This window comes from Sus scrofa, chromosome X, assembly GCF_054392235.1.
Source record: "Sus scrofa isolate SSC_HxYL_T2T_F1_AM1 chromosome X, Sscrofa_HxYL_maternal_Yorkshire_Landrace_v2.0, whole genome shotgun sequence".
NCBI classification, from domain to species: Eukaryota; Metazoa; Chordata; class Mammalia; order Artiodactyla; family Suidae; genus Sus; species Sus scrofa.
In genome coordinates this window covers 39,496,548-39,519,633 of record NC_139401.1, presented here as the reverse complement: position 1 = coordinate 39,519,633, position 23,086 = coordinate 39,496,548, and the positions used below count along the sequence as shown (strand labels likewise).

The 23,086-nt window shown below is 52.5% G+C and overlaps 2 protein-coding genes across 10 annotated transcripts in view; one reads left to right on the top strand and one right to left on the bottom strand.

Annotated features, from left to right (window-relative positions):
- Window positions 1-1,522: 1,522 nt before the first annotated feature.
- Window positions 1,523-21,846, bottom strand: LOC106506945 (uncharacterized). 9 transcript variants are annotated; one of them, XR_014835303.1, is made up of 5 exons: window positions 17,833-18,104; window positions 16,888-16,975; window positions 16,537-16,761; window positions 6,588-6,713; window positions 3,341-5,498 (listed from the first exon to the last, which is right to left on the bottom strand). XR_014835303.1 is itself a non-coding variant. In XM_085007839.1 (5 exons), exon 1 carries the CDS (start codon window positions 19,012-19,014, stop codon window positions 18,148-18,150), a length of 867 nt encoding a protein of 288 aa, XP_084863965.1. In that variant the 5' UTR covers window positions 19,015-21,846; the 3' UTR covers window positions 3,341-5,498; window positions 6,588-6,713; window positions 16,537-16,761; window positions 16,888-16,975; window positions 18,031-18,147. The 9 variants fall into 9 exon arrangements, 7 of the variants coding, with proteins under 7 accessions (XP_020935260.2, XP_084863965.1, XP_020935259.2 ...); XM_085007839.1 differs by having other exon boundaries at window positions 18,031-21,846; XM_021079600.2 differs by lacking the exon at window positions 17,833-18,104 and adding an exon at window positions 18,481-21,846.
- Window positions 17,815-23,086, top strand: part of BCOR (BCL6 corepressor) — a 123,342-nt gene continuing 118,070 nt past the window's right edge. Inside the window, exon 1 of the mRNA XM_013986057.3 lies at window positions 17,815-18,002. The gene's annotated coding sequence lies outside the window, so the exon portion shown is untranslated. The remainder of the gene's footprint in view (window positions 18,003-23,086) is intronic.

Genomic DNA, 23,086 nt, shown 5'->3' with positions numbered 1-23,086 from the left:
TCATTAAGGATGGGAGCTGGTCACCACAGGAACCAACCCTGTGATTAGAGGGTAGGAACTTTCATTCCCACCCTCTGACCTCCTGGGAGGGGAGAGGGGCTGGAGCCTGAATCAGCTGCCAGGGGCCAATGACTTCATCGCTCCGGCCCAGGTAACGACGCCTCCGTAAACACCCCAAAGGACGGAGAGCTTCGGGCTTGGTGAGCACGTGGCGATGCGGGGAGCCTGGTGAGCCCAGGGCGGGCATGGGAGCGGGGCGCCCCTTCCCACACCTTGCCCTGCATGTCTCTGCCACCTGGCTGTTCCTGAGTCAAATCCTTTTATAATAAACCAGGGATCTGGTAAGTAAAATGTCTCCCTGAGTTCTGTGAGCTGCTCAACTTAATCCAACCTAGGGAGGGCGTCGTAGGAACCTCTGGTTTAAAGCCATTAGAAGAGTTCCCTTGTGGCTCAGCAGGTTAAGGATCCAGTGTTGACACTGCTGTGGCTCAGGTCGCTGCTGTGTCGTTGGTTCGTTCCCTGGCCTGGGAATTTCCAAATGCTGCCAGCACAGCCAAAAAATTAAAATAAGATAAAGCCATTAGGGGAGTTCCTGTCGTGGCACAGCGGTTAACAAAACCAACTAGGAACCATGAGGTTGCGGGTTCAATCCCTGGCCCCGCTCACTGGGTTGAGGATCCAGCATTGCCGTGAGCTGTGGTGTAGGTCACAGACACAGCTTGGATTTGGTATGGCTGTGGCTGTGGTGTAGGCCAGCAGCTGTAGCTCTGATTTGACCCCTAGCCTGGGAACCTCCATATGCCGCGGGTGCGGCCCTAAAAAGACAAAAAAAAAAAAAAGATAAAGCCATTAGGTCAGACGTACAGGTGACAACCTGCACCTGTGACCGGCATCTGGGCGGGGAGGGGCAGTCCTGTGGAACTGAGTCCCTCACTGTGGGAGCTGACGCTGTCTATGGGTGAACAGTAACAGAACGGAGTTGAACTATAGGACATCCAGCTGGTGTCCCACCCAGCACTGCTAGTTGGGGGAGGAGGGAGGAACCCCTCTCCCTCCATGAACTTGGAATTGGAATCTGGACACTTTCACTCACCAGTAGTCTCTATCAGGGAAGGGCAGGAACTGGCTCCCAACTGACCAGCCAATCCTGTGTGATCTCCCCTGGATTCCCTGCAGATTTTTTAAAATACGCTTGGAGAGGTCCTCCTACGGCCATTTAGCTCTCCTCTACCCACCTCACCCGTCCCGACTTGGCGCTGTAGCCCCAGCCACAGTTTAGGCCTTCTGAAGTCGAGCATATGCCCATGACCCTTGGGAAGGTGGCAAAGGGACTTCCTGGTAAAAGCAAAGAGGCTTATGTCATTCTCTAGGGCACAGCACTGCGGTCAGCTGTCCTCAACAGAAACACAACACCGTGGCGGCTTCACGGCAGAGGTACTGATGTGTCTCAAGCGGTAAGAAGTCAGAATGATAGAGTCCAGGTCTGGAAGTCCTGACCAGGTCTGGCTGACCGTCCTTTATCTTTATTTTTATTTTTTTAGGGCTGCACCACGGCATATGGAGGTTCCCAGGCCGGGGGTCGAACTGGAGCTACAGCTGCCGGCCTACACCACAGCCACAGCAACGCCAGATCCGAGCCACATCTTCAACCCAAGCCACAGCTTGCAGCAATGCTGGATCCTTAACCCACTGAGCGAGGCCAGAGATCGAACCTGCATCCTCACAGACACCATGTTGGGTTCTTAACCCGCTGAGTAACAATAGGAACTCCTGTTTTGTTCTTTTCAGATCCCTTATATAAGTGAGAGCATATGGTATTTGTCTTTCTCTGACTTATCTTAGCACAATGCCCTCAAGGTCCATCCATGTCGTCACAAATGACAATACTTCCTTTTTATGGCTGAATAATATTCCTCTGTGTGTGTGTGTGTGTGTGTGTGTGTGTGTGTGTGTGTGTGTGTGTGTACACATTTTTTAATCTCTTTGTTTTTGGCCGCACCCTTGGCATGTGGAAGTTCCCTGGCCAGGGATCAAACCTGCACTCCAGCAGCAACCCAATCAATGCAGTGACAGTGCTGGATCCTATCCTTAACCTGATGCACCACAAGGGAACTCCCACATCTTCTTTAATGAAGGTGTGGTTTCTGTTTACACTTTGCTTCAGCCAACAGACTAGACCATGCACATCCCAGAAAGAGATCCTACCCAAACTGCTCTGGGTGTTTCTTAAGTCCTATTTTACTACTGATATAGGTTAAACAAAAAATTGTGGAGTTCCCTGGTAGCTCAGCAGGATAAGGATGTAGCGTTGTCACTGCTGTGGCACAGGTTTGTTCCCTGGCCTGGGAACTTCCACATGTTGCAGCACGGCCAAGGAAAAAAAAAGTTATGTTCCTTTTGTTGTTTGAGGTGCAGGAGTGTGAAAGCAGTTTCCTATCAAATATCGAGGGGCTGAGGAACGCGTAAATAAGAATCTCCATACCTCTGCCAATCTCAATTATCATAGTAATTATAGTAATATCATAGTAATATCTCAGCATCCAAGGAACTGCTGAGATAAATAACCTGTTTAATTCCTAGAGTAGTAAAAACTGCTTTCTATTACAAGACATAGAAACCCCCGTGCAAACGGCTTGCGTACTGCTTGGAGGATGTATTGGCTTGCCTAACCTTAAAGGTCAGCGTTAGAAGCAGCTTCAGGAGAGCCTTGATCCAGCAGCACTGTAATATCTCCGATGCCTTAGTCCCCCTCCCTCATTTCACTATTCTACCTTCTGGGGCACAGGCTTCTTCCTTAGGTTTGCTCCTCAAGGCAGACACTATTGCTGTCACGTTCTTTGTCGCCTTGGCCTGCCTGGCTCCGTGGGCAGCTGTGGAAGACAGTTCACTGTACTCTGACAACTTCCTTCCTCCAGCATCCGCATATCTTTGAGGCTCTGCCTGGAGAGCTTCTCCTGCCGTTGGGGAGCTGATGCTGCTGCAGGCTGGGAAGTGATACTGGGGAGACATCTCCTCTCTCTGCAGCTCCATGTGCAGCCTGCATGATGTTTCTATTGGACAGTGTTGCTAGAGACTTTATAGCAAACAGCCGCCTGTGTATCAAACCTGACTTCTTTTTGTAAATAAAGTTTTACTGGAAGCCAGCCACACCCATTTGCTTCTCTTCTGTCCGTGGCTGCTTTGGCTTGAAGGGCAGAGTTCAGTAGTTGCAACAGAAACCGTCTGGCCCCGCAAAACCTGAAATTTTTCTTCTCTGGCTCATTACAGAAAAATTTCGCCGATCTCTGATAGAGAAGTATTGACCTAAGGAATATTTGTAGGCTGCAAACATATTACTGGCTTTCAGGACACAAGAGAAGTTTGATTATTTTTGGAATATATGAAAAATACATACTTAATGCGTGTGTGTGTGCACATCATATGTGACTGGTGTGTATGTGTGCGTATTGGGGGGTGGAAAAGGGAAGATGGAAGCCATGTGGAAATTAGTGCAGACAGCAATGTGGACACTTCAGCAGCCCATTGAAGTCCCTGCCTTCATGTGATGACTGACCCGATGCACATTGGTTTTTTGGTTTTGGTTTTGGTTTTTTTGTCTTTCTAGGGCCGCACCCACGGCATCTGGAGGTTCCCAGGCTAGGGGTCCAATCGGAGCTGTAGCCACTGGCCTACACCACAGCCACAGCAACGCGGGATCTGAGCCGCATCTGCAACCTACACGGCCGCCTGTGTGTCAAACCTGGGGCACAGGCTTCTTCCTTAGGTTTGCTCCTCAAGGCAGACACTATTGATGTCACAATAGTGTCTGCTCATGGCAACACCGGATCCGTAACCCACTGAGCGAGGCCAGGGATCGAACCCGAGTCCTCATGGTTCCTAGTCAGGTTCATTAACCGCTGAGCCACGATGGGAACTCCCCAGTGTACATTTTGACTGAAATGAAAAGTGTTTCTAACACACTCTTAACTTACCAGCGGAATAGAAAAAATATCCTCAGGCTCAGAGTGGCAAAGAAACTTGCTCAAAGGCACACAGCTTATGATTAACGGAGCCTGGTCTGCAGTCTTCTTTCAAAGGAAGTGATCTTAAACCTCCAGCGACAACAACGAAGTTACCAACTGACATAAAGGTGACAGACTGGAACAATTAGTTCAACCTTCCCAGACCACATTCTCATACACCTTCTTCTGATACCACCCCCACCGCCTTTGGTGAAGGACTCTAGCCCTGAGCTTCTGATGTGTGGCTATGATGACCTCCCAGCCTACCCCCTGGAGTGAACAGAGAAACTAGGCCAGAGCTACTCTACTTGCTCCTGGACAGAGCAGTTGGCTCAACGGGCAGGCATGTGACCCAAGCCTGGCCAATTAGAATTTTCTAAAGAGGGGTAGCTAGGAGTTCCCTTGTGGCACAGCAGGTTAAGGACCTGGTGTTGTTATTGAAGGGGCCTGGGAATTTCCACATGCTACCAGTGTGGCCAAAATGAGGAAAGAGAGAGAGAGAGAGAGAGAGAGAGAGAGAGAGAGAGAGAGAGAAAGAAAGAAAGAAAGAAAGAAAAGAAGAGAAAGGAAGGAAGAAAGAAAGAAAAGAAGAGAAAGGAAGGAAGGGAGGGAGGAGGGTAGCTATAAGCAGGTAATCCTGGATTTTTTATTCCACCGACTATTGCTATGGAACAAATTATCTCAAAGCGGAGCCTAAAACTACCATTTTATCATGCGCGCAGATTCTGCAGGGCAGGAATTCTGACAGGGCGCACTGGGGAGGACGTGTCCCTGCTCCCCAATACCTGGGGCCTCTACAGGGAGAACTCAATAGCAGGGGACCAGAGTCCGTGGAGGCAGCTTCACTCATATGAGGTGGTTGATGCTGGCTGCTCAATGGGCCTTCAGCTGGGGCTCTAGGTCAGAACACTTTCATGGGACAGCATGGCAGCCTCGGGCTCCTGCCTGGGCAGCTCAGCTCAGGACTCCAAAGGCAATGTGCCAGCAAACCAGGCCGCAACTGTGTCGTCCTTCGTGACCCAGCCTTGGAAGTCATGTAGGGCCAGTTCCACTATAGTCACGGGTCCACCCAGATTCAAATGCAGAAAACATAGACCCCGGCTCCCACCGTGAGGAACGCCAAAGTCACATTGCAAAGCGAGCATCTGCGATGGGAGATGTCCTTTTTTTGGGCAAAGAGACTCTGGCATTCTCTTAGTGGTCGTTTTCTCTGCACAAACCAGGCCAAGGGCCTCAGCGAGAGAGTGTGATACGAGGACCTCGCAGGTGAGGCCCTGGTGCCTGGAATCACTCTGCAGTTGTTAGAAGCTACCCCAGTCATCTGACCCCAAAGATTTCCTTTTTGCTTAAAAAACTTTCCATGGGGGAGTTCTCGCCATGGTGCAACAGGATCGGCAGCATCTCTGCAGCGCCAGGATGCAGGTTCAATCCTGGCCCGGTCCAGCAGCGGTGGTGTCGGTTGCAACTTCGGTTCAGATCTGATCCTTGGCCTGGGAACTTCCATAGGCCGCAGAATGAAAAAAACAAAACAAACAAAAAAAAAACAAAAACACTTTAAATGCGTTTCTAATGCTTGCAACCATGAGTCTGGCTGAAAAAATAATTACTGACTTTTGAAACTGAGAGAAGATTTCATTCATTCATCAAATATACATAAATATGTACACATGGTCATGTGCTAAGTACGGGGAGGGGAACAACACAATGAGTAAGACATGGTTCTGAGTCACCCGCGCAGGGTAACAGGCTGTATTAGTCTCCTCGGGTTGCTGTAACAGAATTCCACAGACTGGGTGGCTTAAACAACAGAATTTTTTTTTTTTTTTTTTTTTTGCTTTTTAGGGCCGCACCCACTGCACATGGAGGTTCCCGGGCTAGCGGTCAAATCGGAGATGTAGCTGCCGGTCTACACCACAGCCACAGCCACGCCAGATCCGAGCTGTGTCTGCGACCTACACCACAGCTCAGGACAATGCCAGATCCTTAACCCACTGAGTGAGGCCAGGGATGGAACCCGAAACCTCATGGTTCCTAGTTGGATTTGTCTCCTCTGCGCCACAACGGGAACTCCAAATATTTTTTTTTTTTTTTTTGGCTGTGCCCACAGTGTATGGAAGTTCCTGGGCACGACTCTGACTTATGCCATAGCTGTGACAACGCTGGATCCTTTAACCCACTGTGCTGGGCCGGGGACCCAACCTGTGGCTCTGCAGTGACCCAAGTGGCTGCAGTGGGATTCTTTTTTTTTTTTTTTTTTTTTTTTTTTTGTCTTTTTGCTATTTCTTGGGCCACTCCCACGGCATGTGGAGGTTCCCAGGCTAGGGGTCAGATCGGAGCTGTAGCCTCCGGCCTACGCCGGAGCTACAGCAACGTGAGATCCGAGCCGCGTCTGCAACCTACACCACAGCTCACGGCAACGCTGGATCGTTAACCCACGGAGCAAGGGCAGGGACCGAACCCGAAACCTCTTGGTTCCTAGTCGGATTCGTTAACCACTGCGCCACGACGGGAACTCCCTGCAGTGGGATTCTTAACCCACTGCGCCACAGCAGGAACTCCTTAAAAAACAGAAATTTATTGTCTCACTGTTCTGGAAGCTGGTGGCCCAAAGTCACGGTGTCAGCAGGTTTGGTTTCTTCTGAGGTCTCTCTCCTTGGCTTGCAGACAACGACCTTCTCACATGGCCTTTCCTCTGGGTCAAATTTTTCTTCTCTTATAAAGGTAAAAAAAAAAAAAAAGACACCAGTGAGTTTGGATTAGGGCACCCTTTAATGGCCTCATTTGATTTTTCTTGTCGTTTTTTTTGTCTTTTTGTCTTTTCTAGGGCCGCACCCGCAGCATATGGAGGTTCCCAGGCTAGCGGTTGAATTGGAGCTGTAGCCACTGATCTACACCACAGCCACAACAACTCGGGATCCGAGCCGCATGTGCGACCTACACCACAGCTCACGGCAACGCCAGATCCTTAACCCACTGAACGAGGCCAGGGATCAAACCCACAACCTCAGGGTTCCTAGTCAGATTCATTAACCACTGCGCCACGGCGGGAACTCCTAATGGCCTCATTTTAATTTAGTCACCCCTTTAAAGGGTACATTCTGAGGTATAGGGGATCAGGCTGCAACATATGAATTTGGGGAGGGGGAGACACTGTTCAGTCCATAACACAGGCTTTCAGGGATGATGACTGAGAGACTAGAGCATTGCTCAGCAAATACTTACTCCCCACACCCCCTTGGGCTGTTGTGCTCCCTGACCCTATTGACCTTGGGCTTGACCCTGTGACTTGCTTTAGCCAATGGAATGTGAACAGACATACAGCCAGCAAAGGTTGTACATGTGCTCACGCTGTTTGGCCTGCTTTTTGCTCTCCGGTGATCTGCCACGAGATTAGGACGCCCCAGGAAGCTGCCGGGCCCAGGAGGAGAAGGAGACAGGTAGAGGAGGCCTGGACCCAAGCTAAAGGGTGTGGCCAGATGCAACTGAGATCAACAGAACCCCAGTTCCCGCCCCCCGATGAACAGGAAATAAACATTTTAAGCAACGAATTTGAGTGTGCTTCAAACTTTTTGTTACACGGCATTATTGCAGCAATAGCTGACTAATGTGATAAGTCATAAAGTAAATTACTATGCCATGCAGACAAAAAGCCTCTCCTCTGTGCTGAATTTTATTTTCCCAAAGATTTCGAATAGATATAACTCTTTTTTTTTTTTCTAATGGTTAAAGAGACGAGCCATCAATTATTTTGATTATCTAACGTACTTGACAGGCAGGAGACGTTTTTTCCAAACACGTCGCATCTGTTTTTACTTTCAAGCGGATTATTACTATTTCGTGAGTGTCAGCAGTGCGCTAAGTGCTGACCTGGGATTCCAGGAAGTGCAATTCCTGCCCAGAAACCTCAATACTGGAGCCACCTAAGGACCATCAGACGGATGAGGTCATAAGCTAAGAATTTCTTAAATATGTGAGAGGATTGCGAGTAATTATGTAATTATGCTGGTGATTAGAAGCCCAAGTTCACATACCTTCCATGTCAGGTATGACTCCCTGCATATTTCCAAACTGAAATTTCTCAAAGCTCACATGGCCCTGGTACGTCCAGTTTCTTATTTCTAATCCTAGGAATCTGCTCCCAAGGTTGGAGGCACGTCTTACACCCAACAGGGTCCAAACACCGGTAGCATCATTTATCCATTCTTATGTTCCCGATAACCTGCCAGGATCCAAGGTCTGTAATCAACTGCATGGGATTTTGAACATGACTTGAAATTACACGTTATACGGTCTCCGGATCAACGGTCTTATTTCAGGTAGGCCCACCCCGTGTCCATTGCACCTATAAGCAAAGGTCACGACCTCTTTTGCAAAGGGCTCCACGGAAGGGAAAACAGCAAGGCTACGTGTTGAAGTAAAAGAATTTGGTTCATAAAATAAAACTAAGGCGACAGAAGGCAAAGGGAGTTTCCGCTGTTTGAAAAGGGGCTTTCTCAGCACAAGCTTGGAAAAAAATGTTGATGATTTATGCAAATTAGAGAGGAAATGTGCCCCGAGGGATCTTGGCACAGAAGCTCAAGTTGGAATTCTGGATTCGAGGCTGGCGGTGTCTCTGATTCACTCTGTGACTGGGGCTAAGCCATTGAACCTCTCTGTTTCTAAATACCCTCATCTATAAACGCGGGCTCACAGCACTGTTCTTCCTGCCCCTGAAGGGGAGGCAGTAAAAATGAATGAATTGTCGGGGAATTACTTCTAAGAGCCATCGATTAGAAATACAGCATATGGTCTTAATGAGCGCTTGTCTCCGCCACCAATTTTTCCAGCTAGAGTGCCACGGAAATCAGCTTCTCTCTTCAGCTATCTTCACACGCCGCTCTTAGAATCGCAGAGGTCTTTAAAACAGAACTCCTGCCTGCTCTGGGTGTGCATTACGAGGCCGTGGCTCCTGGCTCTTTTCTACACAGCACCAGATTTTCCGAGACGGTGGTGATTTAAAATATTCTGTCCCATTGTCAGACCATGTGTTGGAACATGTGTCCGATCACGTGTCCTGGTTGTTGCTTCAGAAAATATGGTCGCTCACACCTTCATGGGAAAGGAAGCACCTGCTTGTTGCCTCAAGTCCTCTCTGGAAGTGGACGGGAAGAAGCAATAAAGCTGGAGAGAGACCAACTGATGGACGGAGCAGCGGATATACAAATAGGGGAGGGAGAACAGGGGAGAGTGTTGATTTGACTCAGTCATCACTAGGTGCCAGGGTAGGGTGGGGCAAGTTATCTATTTACCAAGTCCCTAAGTTTGTGCCAGGCACTGGGCTAACCACCGCGGTTACGGAAACTAATAGGGCACCTTGCAGTGCAGTGAGGGAGAAAGGCAGGTGGCAATCCACAAGGACAGTGTGTGGGAACACAGGGAGCGCTTCACAGAGGTGGTGACACCGCAGCTGAGTATGAAAGGATGAACAGAAGCTCACTGGCTGGGGGTGGTGGGTGAGGGCTATGAAGCAGCAGGCGTTCCAAGCAGGGGGCAAGAGCCTTGCAAAGACCTTACTGCAAGCTCTGTCGGTGCCCCACCCGTGTCCCTCCACCCAAGCCACGAGGCACCTGAACAGATTTCCCAACTACAGCGAGGACTTCCTGAAACTCCAAGCAGAGGATGTTTTCAGGGCCTCCGAAGCTGTCCAGCACACAGGCAGGCAGAGCCTACCTAAGTGCTGAGCTTCCCAGAAATAAGCCTCAACTGATGCAGAATGAGAGCAGGGGTGTGCTGCAGCAATGGTACCAGCTCTGGAACCATATTTTGAAAATCTGCAAGCCATTTGTTAAGCCATTGCTAGCTTCAAATCAGCCACAGTGGGAACATTTACACCTTGGCAATTGGCAAACACTTCAAACTGGAACTTCCTTTGTTCTCCCAGAAAGCTGGTTTACCAGCACGCCACTGGATGGGAGTTGGTGGATACAAATACCAGCTTCCGCACCCCTCCCTGGGGCAGTTCTGACGGGTGTGCTACAGAGGATCCCAGAGGGCACCGGCAGGATTGAGCCCAGTTTGCCCATATCAGTAACCTACTCACTTATGAACCCTTCATTGGCCTTCCTCTCTTCCCTGTCTTTATTCTCACTCCCTCACTGTGCTTCCTGGGATCACCTCTCTCATGCCCCCAAATCTTTGGCTCAAGGTCAGCTTTGAGAGGTACCCAAATTAAAACAGGCATGGAAGCAAGAGCCGTGATGGCTATTATGATAGCCGTGAAGGGCTATTATACCGGGCAGAGGATGCGGATCTTGACAAAGCTGTCTCAGATCTTGGAAGAATTTAAAGAGGGAAGAGATGGTGAGATCAGGTGTGCATTTTAGGAAGGTCACCCTCAGGGCATGTATGACGGGTGGAAGCAAAGGGAGCAAGACCGAGGCAAGAGGATGGTAGTGATGGTTTTGAAACCTGAATGTACTTAACGCCATTGAACTATATACTTACAATGGTTAAGACAGTTTTATTTTATGTGTATTTTACCACAACCGAAAAAAACTGGGAGGAAAAACAGAGGTGGGAGAACCAAGGTCTAGATCAGGAAGGAAATGATAAGGGTGTTGGACAACCATGGGAGGTGCCGCCCACCCAGAACGCGAGGGAGCTGTGCTTCCCTCAGCACTGCTTGTGGATCAAACTTTGAGCACAGCTGAAATTGCAGGAGCAGACATTGGAAGAGGAGGATGACACACAGAGGAAGATTGTGTCAAGGAAACCAGGGTAAAGGGAATGCCAAAGAGGAAGTGTCCCCAGGGCCACAGGCCAAAGAGAGGTGGTTGTGAGGACTGAATAAATAAGGGTTTAGTATCTTATATAAACTTCTTATTGAATCCTGACCGGACCTTACATTAAATTCCGTGACCTTGCTGAATTCTCTTATGACTTCTAATAGTTGGATTGTAGGTTCTTTTGGATTTTCTATGCACACAATCATGTCATCTGTGAATAATGACAGTTTCATTTCTTTCTCTCCAATCTGGATGTTTTTTCTTTCTTTTTCTTGCTTTATTGCACTGGCTATGATCTCCAGAAGAATAAGTAGAAAGAGTGATAGCAGATATCCTGTCTAGTTCCTGATCTCGGGGGGGGGGGGGGTGAGTTTTTAGTATTTTATCATTTAATTCAATGTTTGTTAGAAGTTTAGTTTGTGTACACTCTTTATCAGATGAAGGGATTTCCATTCTCTACTGTTTGCCAAGCGTTTTTTTGTTTGTTTGTTTGTTTGTTTTTACTATGAATGGGTATTGTGTTTCTGTTTTTCTCTGGGTGACCCTGGGAAAGTTACTTAAACTGTAAGCAGTAAAATGACTTACTTCTTTGGCATTTGACATACCTGGGTTCAAATTCCAGCTGTACCATTTTCTAGCTGTGATTCTGGGCAATTTAATTAAATTTTCTCACGTAGGAATAGAGGCAATTACAGTAACTCCCTCATAGGAATTTGAGGGGTTTTTGCAAGTTTAAGAGCCCAAGTGGCTGGTTTTGAAGCAGGACTAGGGGAACCAGCAGACGTGATACTGCATGAAGTCCAAGCCTAAGTCAGAAGAGGCTTTCTAGATTCAATCTTGGTTTTTTTTAAGTTGAGCCACCATGGAAAACATGCTACTACCCTAAGAGCACCATGCTGGAGAGGAACCATGATAGGAACCACAATCTACAGTCCCAGCTGAGTCCAGCCTCCTCCATCCCCACCAAAGCACCACACTTGTGCATGAAGCCAACCTGGACCCTCCAGACCAGCACATCCACCACCTGAGTACCACCGAGAGCCCCTAGGTGACCCCACGTGGAGGAGAAGACTCATCCATACCAGTCCTGTCCCAATTCCTGGCCCACAAAATAAAGACACTTAGTAACATGGTTATTATTATTATTTTTTGTCTTTTTGCCATTTCTTGGGCCACTCCCGCGGCACATGGAGGTCCCCAGGCTAGGGGGCGAATTGGAGCTGTAGCTGCGGGTCTACGCCAGAGCCACAGCAACGCGGGATCTGAGCCGCATCTGAGACCTACAACACAGCTCACGGCAATGCTGGATCCTTAACCCACTGAGCAAGGCCAGGGATCGAACCCGCAACCTCATGGTTCTTAGTCAGATTAGTTAACCACTGAGCCACGACGAGAACTCCGTAACATGGTTATTATTTCAAACTGTACACTTTGGGCTGTTCGTTGTGCAGCAATCGATAACTGAAATATCTACCTTATGGGCTTAGTTACTCTTCAGTCATGGAAATACGCTAAGCAACCTGTCCAGTGCTCAAACCTGTGACAGCTACCTGTTTGACCCTATTCTAAGCATTTGCGTTAACCAGATTCGAATGTGCAGTATTTAAGTACTGAGAAAAGCCAGAGAAGGACGTGGTTTTACTCAAAATTCCCTGCATGACCTTGTTTCTTAGGTCCTTCTATTAACAAGAAGGAGTATAGCAGATAATTCTCAGCATATGGAAGTTACTGGGCCTGGGATTGAATCCGAGCCATAGCTATGACCTACACTGTAGCAACACCCGATCCTTTAACCCACTGCACTGGGCTGGGGATCGAACCTGAACTTCCACAGTGACCTGAGCCACTGCAGTGAGATTCTTAACCCCCTGCATCACAACGGAAACTCCAGCCATCTTTTTGAAGGTTGAAGAAACAAAGGCTCAGAGAGAAAAACTAACTCACCCACTATCACCCAGCCAAAGTTGGGACTAAAACCCAAGGGTATGAATGGCAAACCAAGCTTTTTTTTTTTTGTCTTGGTTGGGGCGCTTTTAGTTGGCAATCAGGGAAATCCATTCACAGTAGCGCAAGGAACAGAAGGGAATTGATGAGAACTCAGGAGCAAAAAGTACAGCCAGGCCCCCCGGGGGGCAGGTCCCAGGCACTGGACCCTCTTCAGGAACCAGTTTTGCCCTCTCTGGGGCCCCGTGTTTCTGAAGGCACTCTGTTATTTACGGCATTTTTGAAAAAATTATTATTCTCTGCAGACTGGCTTTCCTTGGCCTGGCATCCACAGGCTCCAACACAATGGCCCGGAGGTCAGTCAAGGCCGCCTACATAATTTGTGGGGCCCAGAACAAAAGTAAAACGCAAGGCCCCAGCCAGGAACGGGGAAGCCCGTCTCTCCTTCCCACTGGCCCACGGCATCAACCCAAGGCAGTCGGTGGCCTCCGAGGGACCACAGCCTCCCTGCTGGGACACATTCAGTGCCTGCATCCCCGTGGAGGAGAGGGACCTGCCAAGGGTCCAGCCAAATGAGCTGAGGCCCTGCCGGCCCGGGAAGGAAAGGCTGCCACTCTGCCCACCCCCACGGTGCTGTGAGGCTCACCTGACCCTGACCTTTCCAGGCCCGTGCCCGGGGCAGAGTGTGGCGGCAGGAGGCCAGGCAGGGCCGGGAGCACCAGGAGGTGGAGAGTGCGGCATCTGAGAACCCATCTCAGGGGGGTAAGCCAGGAGGGGGCAGGAGGCGGGATGGTGTGCGAGCTGAGGCGCCAAGCCCCTGGTTCATTCTGCACCGTCCCATCGCTTACCCAACACAAGTTTGAAATACTATTCCGGGAGCTCCTGCTGCGGTGCAACAGGATCGATGGCGTCTCTGCAGCACCAAGATGCAGGTTCGATCCCCGGCCCAGTTAAGAATATGATGTGGACACAGCTGCCGCTTAGGTTGCAATGGTGACTTGGATCTGATCCCCGGCCAGGCCAAAAACAATTAATAATAATAACAATAATATTCCAAATATCAAGATGGTGACTGCAGAGCATTAAACCCCAAGCGTGGGCCCCTTCTGAGCACAGGGCCACGTGACTAAACTGGTCAGATGCCATGCAGCCAGCCCTGACTGATCAGTTTTCTCTCTCCCAATCCCCCGTTCCAAGAGGAAAAAAGAAAAAAGGAACAGAACTGGCTCAGCTAGAGGCAGGCTCCACCTGTACCTATAGTGACATAGAAACTGCTGGCATCCCAACCTTGCTGGGGGCAGATAGAGAGCAGCTCCCAAAGAACCGGGATGCGAACTGGGAACAGACCCCAAAAGGTCCTTCCAGGACTCTCCTACCACCTACTAAGTGTTGTCATACTGCCTGTCACATACTTTGCGAGTATATGAGCAGAGGTGGCTGGCTGCCCACCTCCCCCTTGTTTTCCTTTTTTATGGCCGCGCCTGTGGCATATGGAAATATGAAAGTTCCCGGGCCAGGGGTCAAATTGGAGCTGCAGCTGCCAGCCTCCACCACAGCCGCGGCAATGCTGGATCCGAGCCACATCTGCAGCTCTCACCGCAGCTTATGGCAACGTCAGATCCTTAACCCACTGAGAGCGAGGCCGGGGATCGAACCTGCAGCCTCATGGAAACTATGTCGAGTTCTTAGCCCTCTGAGCCATAGCGGGAGCTCCACCATCCCCTTCTTCCTTTGTAACCTGGGGAAGCAATGGACTCAAGCTAAAAGGTAACCTTCTTCTGCCTCCCTTGCAGCAAGAGGCGGCCAATGAGACATAAGGAGAAATCACTGGATGGGACTTCCAAGAAATCTTTATAAAGGAGGCTGAGTCAGAGTAGAAAATTGACAGGACACTGGAAACCAGTTATAATGGGAAAAAAATAAAAATCATTAAAAAGATAAATAAATAATTTGACATTTCAAAAAAAAAAGGAGGCTGAGTCAGCTGGGCAGGGGTGTCCTTATCTCGCCCTGTCTCTCCCTTTCTTAAAGGACTGAAAGCAATGCACGGTGGCATGAGCAGATGCAGGAGGTGGGTTCCAGGTCCCATGAGGAGTCCTCCAGGATCTGAATCGAAACAGTCAGATGAGGAAGAGGACAGGATAGGCACTAAGGTGGGAGGACCGGAGCTCCTGCTATGGCTCAGCTATAATGAACCCAACTAGTATCCAAGAGGATGCAAGTTCAACCCCTGGCCTCGCTCAGTGGGTTAAGGATCCGGCATGGCCATGGCCGTGAGCTGTGGTGTAGGTCGCAGATGCGGCTCGGATCTGGCGTTGCTGTGGCCGTGGTGGAGGCCAGCAGCTGCAGCTCCAATTGGACCCCTAGCCTGGGAACCTCCATATGCCACGGGTGCCGCTCCCCCCTGAAAAAAAAATTTTAAAAAAAGGAGGGAGGATGGATTTGATGGTGGGACCCCGGTACCTTTTGTGTGCGGAGTAGAATGGAAGCTCTGTGAAGGCATTGCCATGGCATAGCCCGGCCTAGCGCAATCCCTGGCACAGAGTGCGTAACCCCTAAGTGTGGTCCAATAAACGACTGCAGAATGAATGAAGAGGCTCCAGAAGTCCTTTGGGGGCTTTACTCCTAATTGATCAGGAGCATGCATCCCCAGGGAGCCCCTTGTACCCAGGGACTGATTCATACCCAAGTATGGCTTCTCCTGCTTTGTGCCACCTGTGAGCACCCCGCCATCCCCATGCTCGAGCCCAGGCTGGCTTTGGGCGGCGGGGGAGGGGGGGACCTGGAGGAGGAGAGCCAGAGGCATGCCACCCTGCTCCAAACTTCCCCAGTTCTGGCTCTGATGTGGTTTGCAGGCCAAGTTAATGCCACTGTTTCCACAACATCACTTCCTCTGCAGCGTGAGAAAAGAGGAAGAAAACTCGCTCTGTGACTCTTCTCTTCCCCCAGGGAAGGCACAAAGCTGTTGGAAACAATAAAAGCAGCCCTGTGTAAAGGGGAGACTTTTGTCTGTGCAGTCAGGGGTTGCTGCGCCCGCGACTTCCTGCAGGGACATTCGGCAGCTTTGCAGATAAATAAATGCTCACATTCAGAATGACCAGCCTAGAACACTTTTATGAGCCTTTTCTCCTCCCCGGGCTGTACACAGATAATAAATCAAATTAGCATCCTGAACCTCCGGCTCAGCGTCACTTGTCACCAGTCCCCCCCACCGCCGGCCCCCCGCCACCCCGCACGAGGGGTAAGTGAGTTTCAGCAAGATTGTGCTCAGCTACGATCTGGCCACGTGGGACTGAGGCCTGTAGCCACCTTGGAAATCATTTGATGCTTCCAACCTGGGCTGGCCACGAGCTGAGGTCACAGGGTCCTGTTGGTCACTCCAGACCAGACTGGAAAAGAGGCGGCCGAAACCCCAGCCTTCTAATCAAGATCGGGTTGTTACTGAGGAAATAAACGCTTTCGTTCCTTGGGTAATCATCATGGGAACCCGAGCCAAAATAGACAACTGTCAGAGAGAAAGACAAAGGAGGGAGGGAGGGAGGCGGGCGGAGAGCGGGCGGGAGGACTGTATCGATAATCAGAAACAGACTAGCCGTACCTTCTGCCTCATAGAGCCACTGACGCCACAGAGGCGTTCAACAGATGCTGGAGGAATCAAACTGGAAAGGAGAAAGTTTACTTTCAGGTAACCTGAAATGAAACTTGTCCTCGTGTCAAGGCTGCCTGATCAGTGACACAGAAGGGACAACTGGTTTGGTTTAGAAAACGGGGTGGCGGGGTGGGGAAGAGATAACGATACGGTATACAAGTGCATTCTATTGGATTACCTGCATATATGAATTTTTTAAAATCGCACCCTCTCTCGGGCCACCGGAAGGAGCAGGACAGGTAGCGGCTCTCCAGATGGCAAAGGCAGTCCCCCTGCCCAGCATCTCAGAATCGTGGGTTAAGGTAGATAATGCCTTCCAAGAGATGTCACCACGCAGCTGGTGAGGGCTGGGACTCCGGAGTGAGCCGCACAGATGCACCGATCACAGTGTTCCTTACGTGGTCTGTAAGTTAAAAAATAGCCACTGAGCTGGAAGTCACGCTCCCCGCCCCCACGCCGCCACCACCACCGCCGCCACCGCCGCCGCCACCACCACCACCGGCAGCCTGTGGAAGGGAAGCCACTGAACCTTGTTTGGTGGGTGTACACTCCTTTCCTGTTATATGTTCAGAATCATTTCAAATGCAGTTCCAGGCTGCCTGACCCCGAGCAGAAGCCTACAGAGAAGGAACAGGTGTGTGTGTGTGGGGGGGAAATGGCTGAGACCAAGTAAAAGCTGCTTTGGCTATGTGCCCCAGCAAGTTCAAATGCTGCCGGGCTGATTGGCTGGGGGGTAGGGGTGGGAGGTTAATATATTTTTGAATAAGAGTTTCCTGTTATCTGCAAACAGTCAAAAAACAGCTAGAGAATTTATTAAGGTGTAACAGTCCTCTTAGAAGGAACAGTGCTCGGGGCTGTTTTCTCTAAAACCACTTACCGTCAGTGATTCCGTCTATCGTTTATTCAGATACTCACTTCACCAATAGTTATTAGGTGCCTACTATGTGCCAGTCACCATGCAACATGGAAAATATATAGCCTGGAAGCAAACACTACGTTTTGTAGCTGGGCCTGTACTTTTTACTCCAAGGTGAGAACTAGCATAATGTTTAAACCGCCCGGGGCTCTGGGAGACCCAGGTTCATATTCCAAGTCACTTACTAGCTGGAGTACTCTCACAGAGTCATTTAACTGAGCTTTCTCGATGCCTCAGTTTCCTGATCTGTAAAGCAGGAGGGCTTGTAAAGTACTCAGCACAGCGCCGAAGTGGGAGCTACTATTACTGTTTAGCACAATCCCCCCACCTCACCCGAGCTCTGATCCACTGCTTAGAGTATTTCCGAGGCCAGCCAGACCCGAGGCTGGCTAGACCCTCTGCCGCTAGGCTGTGGCCCTGGAAATCAGGTCAGGCGCTAGTCAAGGCGGCGTGTGTGTGTGTGTGTGTGTGTGTGTGTGTGTGTGTGTGTGTTGGGGTGGGGGGGGCTTTCTTCGCGCGCGGCTTTCCCCAGGGCCTCCGGATAGTCTAAAAACTCACTTCGGAGGAGAGGAAGGAGCGTGAAGTGGCTCTTTCGATCTGAGACATCCCCTCCCGGATAAATCCCTCCCTCCCCCCAGCCCAGCGCGGAGTGAAATCTTAGAAGCTGCCGCTGCAAGGTTTGAACGGAATGCCGGAGTCGGTGGAAGCCAGAGCTGGTCGGCCCGAAGGTCAGCGAGTTGTTTTGAGTTCTCGTACCCGGAAGGGGGGGAGGCAGGGAGGAGAGGACGCCGGGGCCCGAGAGACCCCGCGTCAGAGCAGAAATTGTTTGTGCTCCGGAACAGGCAGCTCAGCGGAAGCCGCGACGGGGGCGGGTCACGTGCGGCGGTGGCGGCGCAGCTGGCGGGGGAGCCGGGCTGGGACAAGGGCCGGGCCGGGCGGGGGTGGCACGGGGCGGCGGCTTTCGCAGCCGAGGGTGGAACCGGCGTACTCCGGGCGCTGAGAGCGAGTGGCGCCCGAGCCCGGGGCGAGGAAGGCGCGCGAGTTATGGAGGGGCTGGGGTGGGAGCCGGCGTGCTCGGAGCTCCGCGTGGTGCGGCGCGGGCGGGACGAGGGATTCCTGGGGGGTGGCGGGGGGGTACAGAAGCGGGCCCCCCAGACAGGAGTGGCGATAGCGGGACCGACGCGGAGACCGCGCGGGCGTCTGAACCTCAAGAATGGAGGCGCCGCTCCTGTAGTCGCCGGCCTTGTTTTCTTCTTGCACGCAAATCCCGGAACGACCGGAACCGCCATCCCTGCCTGCGTCCCAGGGGTGCCTCATTACGCGTGGGGGAGGCTGCATCCCGCAGGGCGACTCCGGGCGGGGAGGGCTGCCGAGGCGGCTCCGCGGAGGCTGCGGGCTGGAGTCGTAGGGCACACGACCCACGCGCCTCCCCCCCCCCCGGAAGAGCGGGCGAGAGAAGGCGCGGGCCGTCTCTGGGGGCCTCCCCGGACTGTAGGAGCCGTGCAGGAGCCGCAGAGCGGGAGAGGGTGCTGAAGAGAGACCATCGGCCCCACCTTGAAGACAGGGATGGCCTCGTGGCCGGGGATGAGGAGTCTCACGCTTCCCCAAAGTGGCGAGCGCTACTCCAGCGTGGGAGGGAAAGGACACAAACTTGGCCATTCGCCGGAGCCCTTGAGAATGCCTGACTTCGGTACCCCTCCTCCCCAGAGGGGCCCGAAGAAGTGTCCTCCTCTGCTCCATAGTCCACGAGGTTCAAGTCCGAGGCCTGGAAAAGTGGAGAGTGTGGCCAGGCCTTGGACGGGAAACCCTCCCACGCTCCTCTCCGACGCCACGCGGGAAAGGCGCGGAGCCGTGGCCCCGCAAAGTCGTCCGTCCCCGTCCCCCGTCCCTCCCCCACCCCGCCCCGCCAACGGAGAAGGGCGGCTCTTCCGGAGGTGGGGGCAGGGGGGGAATGACCTCAGAACGGGGAGTAGTTGCTAGTTCCCTTTCCCGCGACCAGGTCGCAGGAGAGGGGCGCGGGCTGCCAGCGTGTTCGTGTCCCCAGAGTGACGGGGCTTGGCCCGCTGCGACGTCTGCTCCGAGTCGCGCCAGCGGGAGCGGTGCAGAGTCTGGGACGACGCGAGACGCCATTTGCATCCCCCCTCCCTCCTGCAGGTTGCCGGGGGCCGGGGTGTCGCCCGCCGCGGAAGCGTATTCCTGGCAGTGACACTGATTAGATGCTGTGTCGGTACGTGCACAGAATCGGGTGGGCCTTCACCTCTCCTGTGCGCATACACTTTCTGTTGGGAAAGTTGCGGGTTCTTCCACCCCACCCCCCTCGCTTCACAGCTGCTGTCTCCAGGGCGGAATTAGGCGAGCACGTTTGCTCAGCCCGAGGGAGAGAGGATCGCGCCGGCGCGGGGAGGCCGCCGGGCCCGGGCCGCGGAAATCCAGCCCTGGCTTTTCGTCGAGCTGCCGAGTGCGGCGCTTACGCGCGCCCGGCCAGCCAAGGCCTGGTTTCCATCTGCCCCTTTTGCCTCGGTGTTAAGTTCGCCGGGGAAAACCCAATGATCCGTGCAGAGCCCCTTGGAGGAGAACCCCCCCACACCACCCGCTTCTGACCGATGGAAAAAATGACAGTATAGGTCAGAGCAGGCTGCCCGCGAGTATTAATGCGGCCGCCTCCGTTCCCGGTGCTTGGGGAGGATGGGCGCCTCGCCAGGAAACCGCCGAAAGGAGGAGCCACGAGGGCCGCCTGCCCCTTCCCGGTCTAGAAAACGTGGATTCTTAGAGAGACCAGACAGATGTGGGCAGACAGCTGCGGGAACTTAGCCCATCTAAATACAGGTTGTCCATGTATCTTTCAAGCAAGATTAATCTTTAAAAAAAAAAAATCAAGTACACGTTGAGTCAGTTATAAATACTGTGAGAACTGGCTGATCCGTAAATGAAACCCCCGCTGTCTGCTTGATATTAAACGTGTGTGAGGAGGTGCTGGGCTGAGCATGATGTATCTTGGCAGTGCCCGTGTGTGTCCTAAGAAGGCGCGGTCCCCTCTGCACTCCACCTTCGAGGACTTCTACTATAATTCTAAACGGAGATTTATTTTAGTTGTAGTTTCTATTTGGGGGATTTCTTGCTCCTTACAAACTCCTGCCGGGGGTTGTTTGCACTTCATAGTGGATGGTCCTGGGTTTTAGCTTTTATAAGCCCACGTTTTTCTCTTCCTTTTTCTTTTTCTGCGTACGTGCAGCTGGGTGCGGAGAGGGCCCCCCCCCCAACCCCGTCTGCCATCGCCGCCCTCGGGCTCTTACCCGCGCACCACGCCGCCTCCCAGGAGGGGAAATGTGAACGCTCCGGGTGGCGCTCGAGAACTGGAATTCTGACTTCGGGCTCCGGGTTTGTTCCGGAGGCTGGCCGGGGCAGCGGCTTGGGAGCCGCAGGCTGTGAAGGGGAAGCCCCCGGAGGCGCCCGCGTCTTTGTCTTTTTGCGGGGCTGGCAGCTTGGCACGCACAGTTCCGATAAGGATCAACTCTAAGAGCGAGAGCGCACGGCCAGCACTTTTCAGCGATGAGGCGAGGCGAACGCCGGCCGCCACGTAAGGGAAAGGCCATTTGCGTTGTCTTTGAAAAGGAAAAGGCTGTCCCACCTAATGAAGTATGAGTGACCTGGGAGCGGCCAGGCAGGGAGTGAGTGGCTCCGAGGCTGCCTCCAGGCCCTTCTTTGCCCCCCCTCCTACCCATAACCTAGGAGACCCCATTTCGAGCTTTCTGAAATTATAAATCTGATTCTATTTAGCCTTTAAATGCACCATAAATAGTGGTGCATTTGGGTGTCCCTAAAATGAGACCCACCAGCAGCCCAGGGACTGGGGCCTGCCGCATGCCAGCCCTGGACCAGTGTTAACTTACACTGGCTAACTTACATCCCCAGAGGATGTGGCTTTTGCCCGGTGCCTCCAAGAACTGATTTATAGGAGGTGGCCTTGAGCCATCAGAAAGGGTGGCCTGGAAGAGTCTACTGGATGGCCTCTAAACCGGTGCTGTTCACCCAAAGCCTCAGGGAGAGGGTGGGTAATGGTGCCTGAGCCCTGGTAGGAGCTTCCCATTAATCCAGTCTAAATGAGCACCATTAAAGCACAGTTCCCCCTTCCACCCCCACCACACGCACAGGCCTTAAGGGAAAGTCTAGTCGAAAACATTCAAGCCCATTTTGCCTTCTTAACTTTTTCTGTGAACCGAATGCCCTTTCCACCCTGCCCAAATCCTCTATAGGCCTTCAGCAACTTCATCCTGATAGGAGGGTACCAAATCCTAACAACAAACACTGTAGCACTGTATGCCTGGCAGACTTCTAGGCACTTTATTAACTCCTAACATTCTCAAAACAATCCTGTGGGAGTTCCCCGTTGTGTCTCAGCCCTACGAACCCAGCTAGTATCCATAAGGGTGTGGGTTCGATCCCTGGCCCTGCTCTGGGGGTTAAGGATTCTGCATTGCTATTGGCTGTGGTGTAGGCCAACGGCTGCAGGTCTGATAGGAGCCCTAGCCTGCACCCCTGTACCGTGGGTGTGGCCCTAAAAAGACAAAAAAAAAAAAATCAAAACAACCCTGTGAGCTAGACACTATTCTTGGCATGTTTTACAGATGAGGATGCTGAGGCCAGAACTGTGAAGTGGCTTGGCGGCACAGTTTGGGCCAGGACCAGGATTGCAGCCACGGGAGGGAGGGAGGAAGGGAGGGCTGCGCTGCCTCTCCAGTGTTGTGTAGGGAAGGCGAGCTGTTTGGGGGGTGTTGGACCCCCACCTTCCAAAACGTTATGGGAAAAGATGAGAAACCCAACATTTAGCCCTTATTTTGCAAAGGAAAGTTCCGGAGCGTCGTACAGAAGCACGTTATTGTGGCTCCGCGGCCGCGAAGGGGCCAGGGAAGGCAGTGCAAAGGCCTCCCGCCCCACCTCGCCACATAGCATCCGGTGGTCACGTCCGCCGGAGGTGACTGGGGCCTGGGGACAGCCGATTGCGGAGGAACTCCTTATCGTCGAGAGTCAGTGGTCCCAAGAAGCGACGCTAAAACGACCGCCTGCCGGGGTGGCTGGGTCAAGCCGGGTGCCTAGGCTCCGGGCGCGCCCCCGGCCTCCTCCCACGGAGGAGCTGCGCCTCCTGCAGCTCCGGGCTCCCCTCCACTCGGGCTGCCAGCCCTGGGCACGGAACCTCACGGCCGGGGGCTGGAGAGGCCAGATAAGCAAGTCCTGATTGGGAGGGCTGGTTCCGGGTTGTTCGCACTCACCCTGCTGCTTCCCTCAAACACTCATCCCTTCTCCCCCCGCCCCCCGCGCGCGCGCGCACACACACACGCACACGCACATACACAGAGGGTCTCAAGCGCGCAGCCAGCTTCCCGGGCCTCTGTCTCCCCTTCCTCCTCAGTCTCCCCTTCCTCCTCCCAGGCTCTGGTGCCTGGGAACCCGTGGCGGTCGTGTGCTGCCCCTGGGAAGTGTCGAGGTGGAACGGCTGCGCGTTGTTCTGCTTCTCCCCAGGGTCCAGGCATACGGTGGTGCCCTGGGGCGTGCAGCCAGGATCCAAGGATCCCCCACTGCCCCCCTCCCCGGGAGGTGGTGGCAGCAGGCGGGAGAGACCTGTGAGCTAGGTGTTTCATGATGGCCTGGGGGTCAGAGGGGAGGACCGGAGAGTGGGGCCTATGCCTAGATGGGAGTGGCGATAAATCCCCTGTGCACGAAGGCCGGCTGGTTCTCCGGCCACCCCGCTGGTAGGAGTCTATCCTGCATGTCTTGTATTGGCTGAAGCTTGACAGCGGGAGTGCCCGGGCCAGAG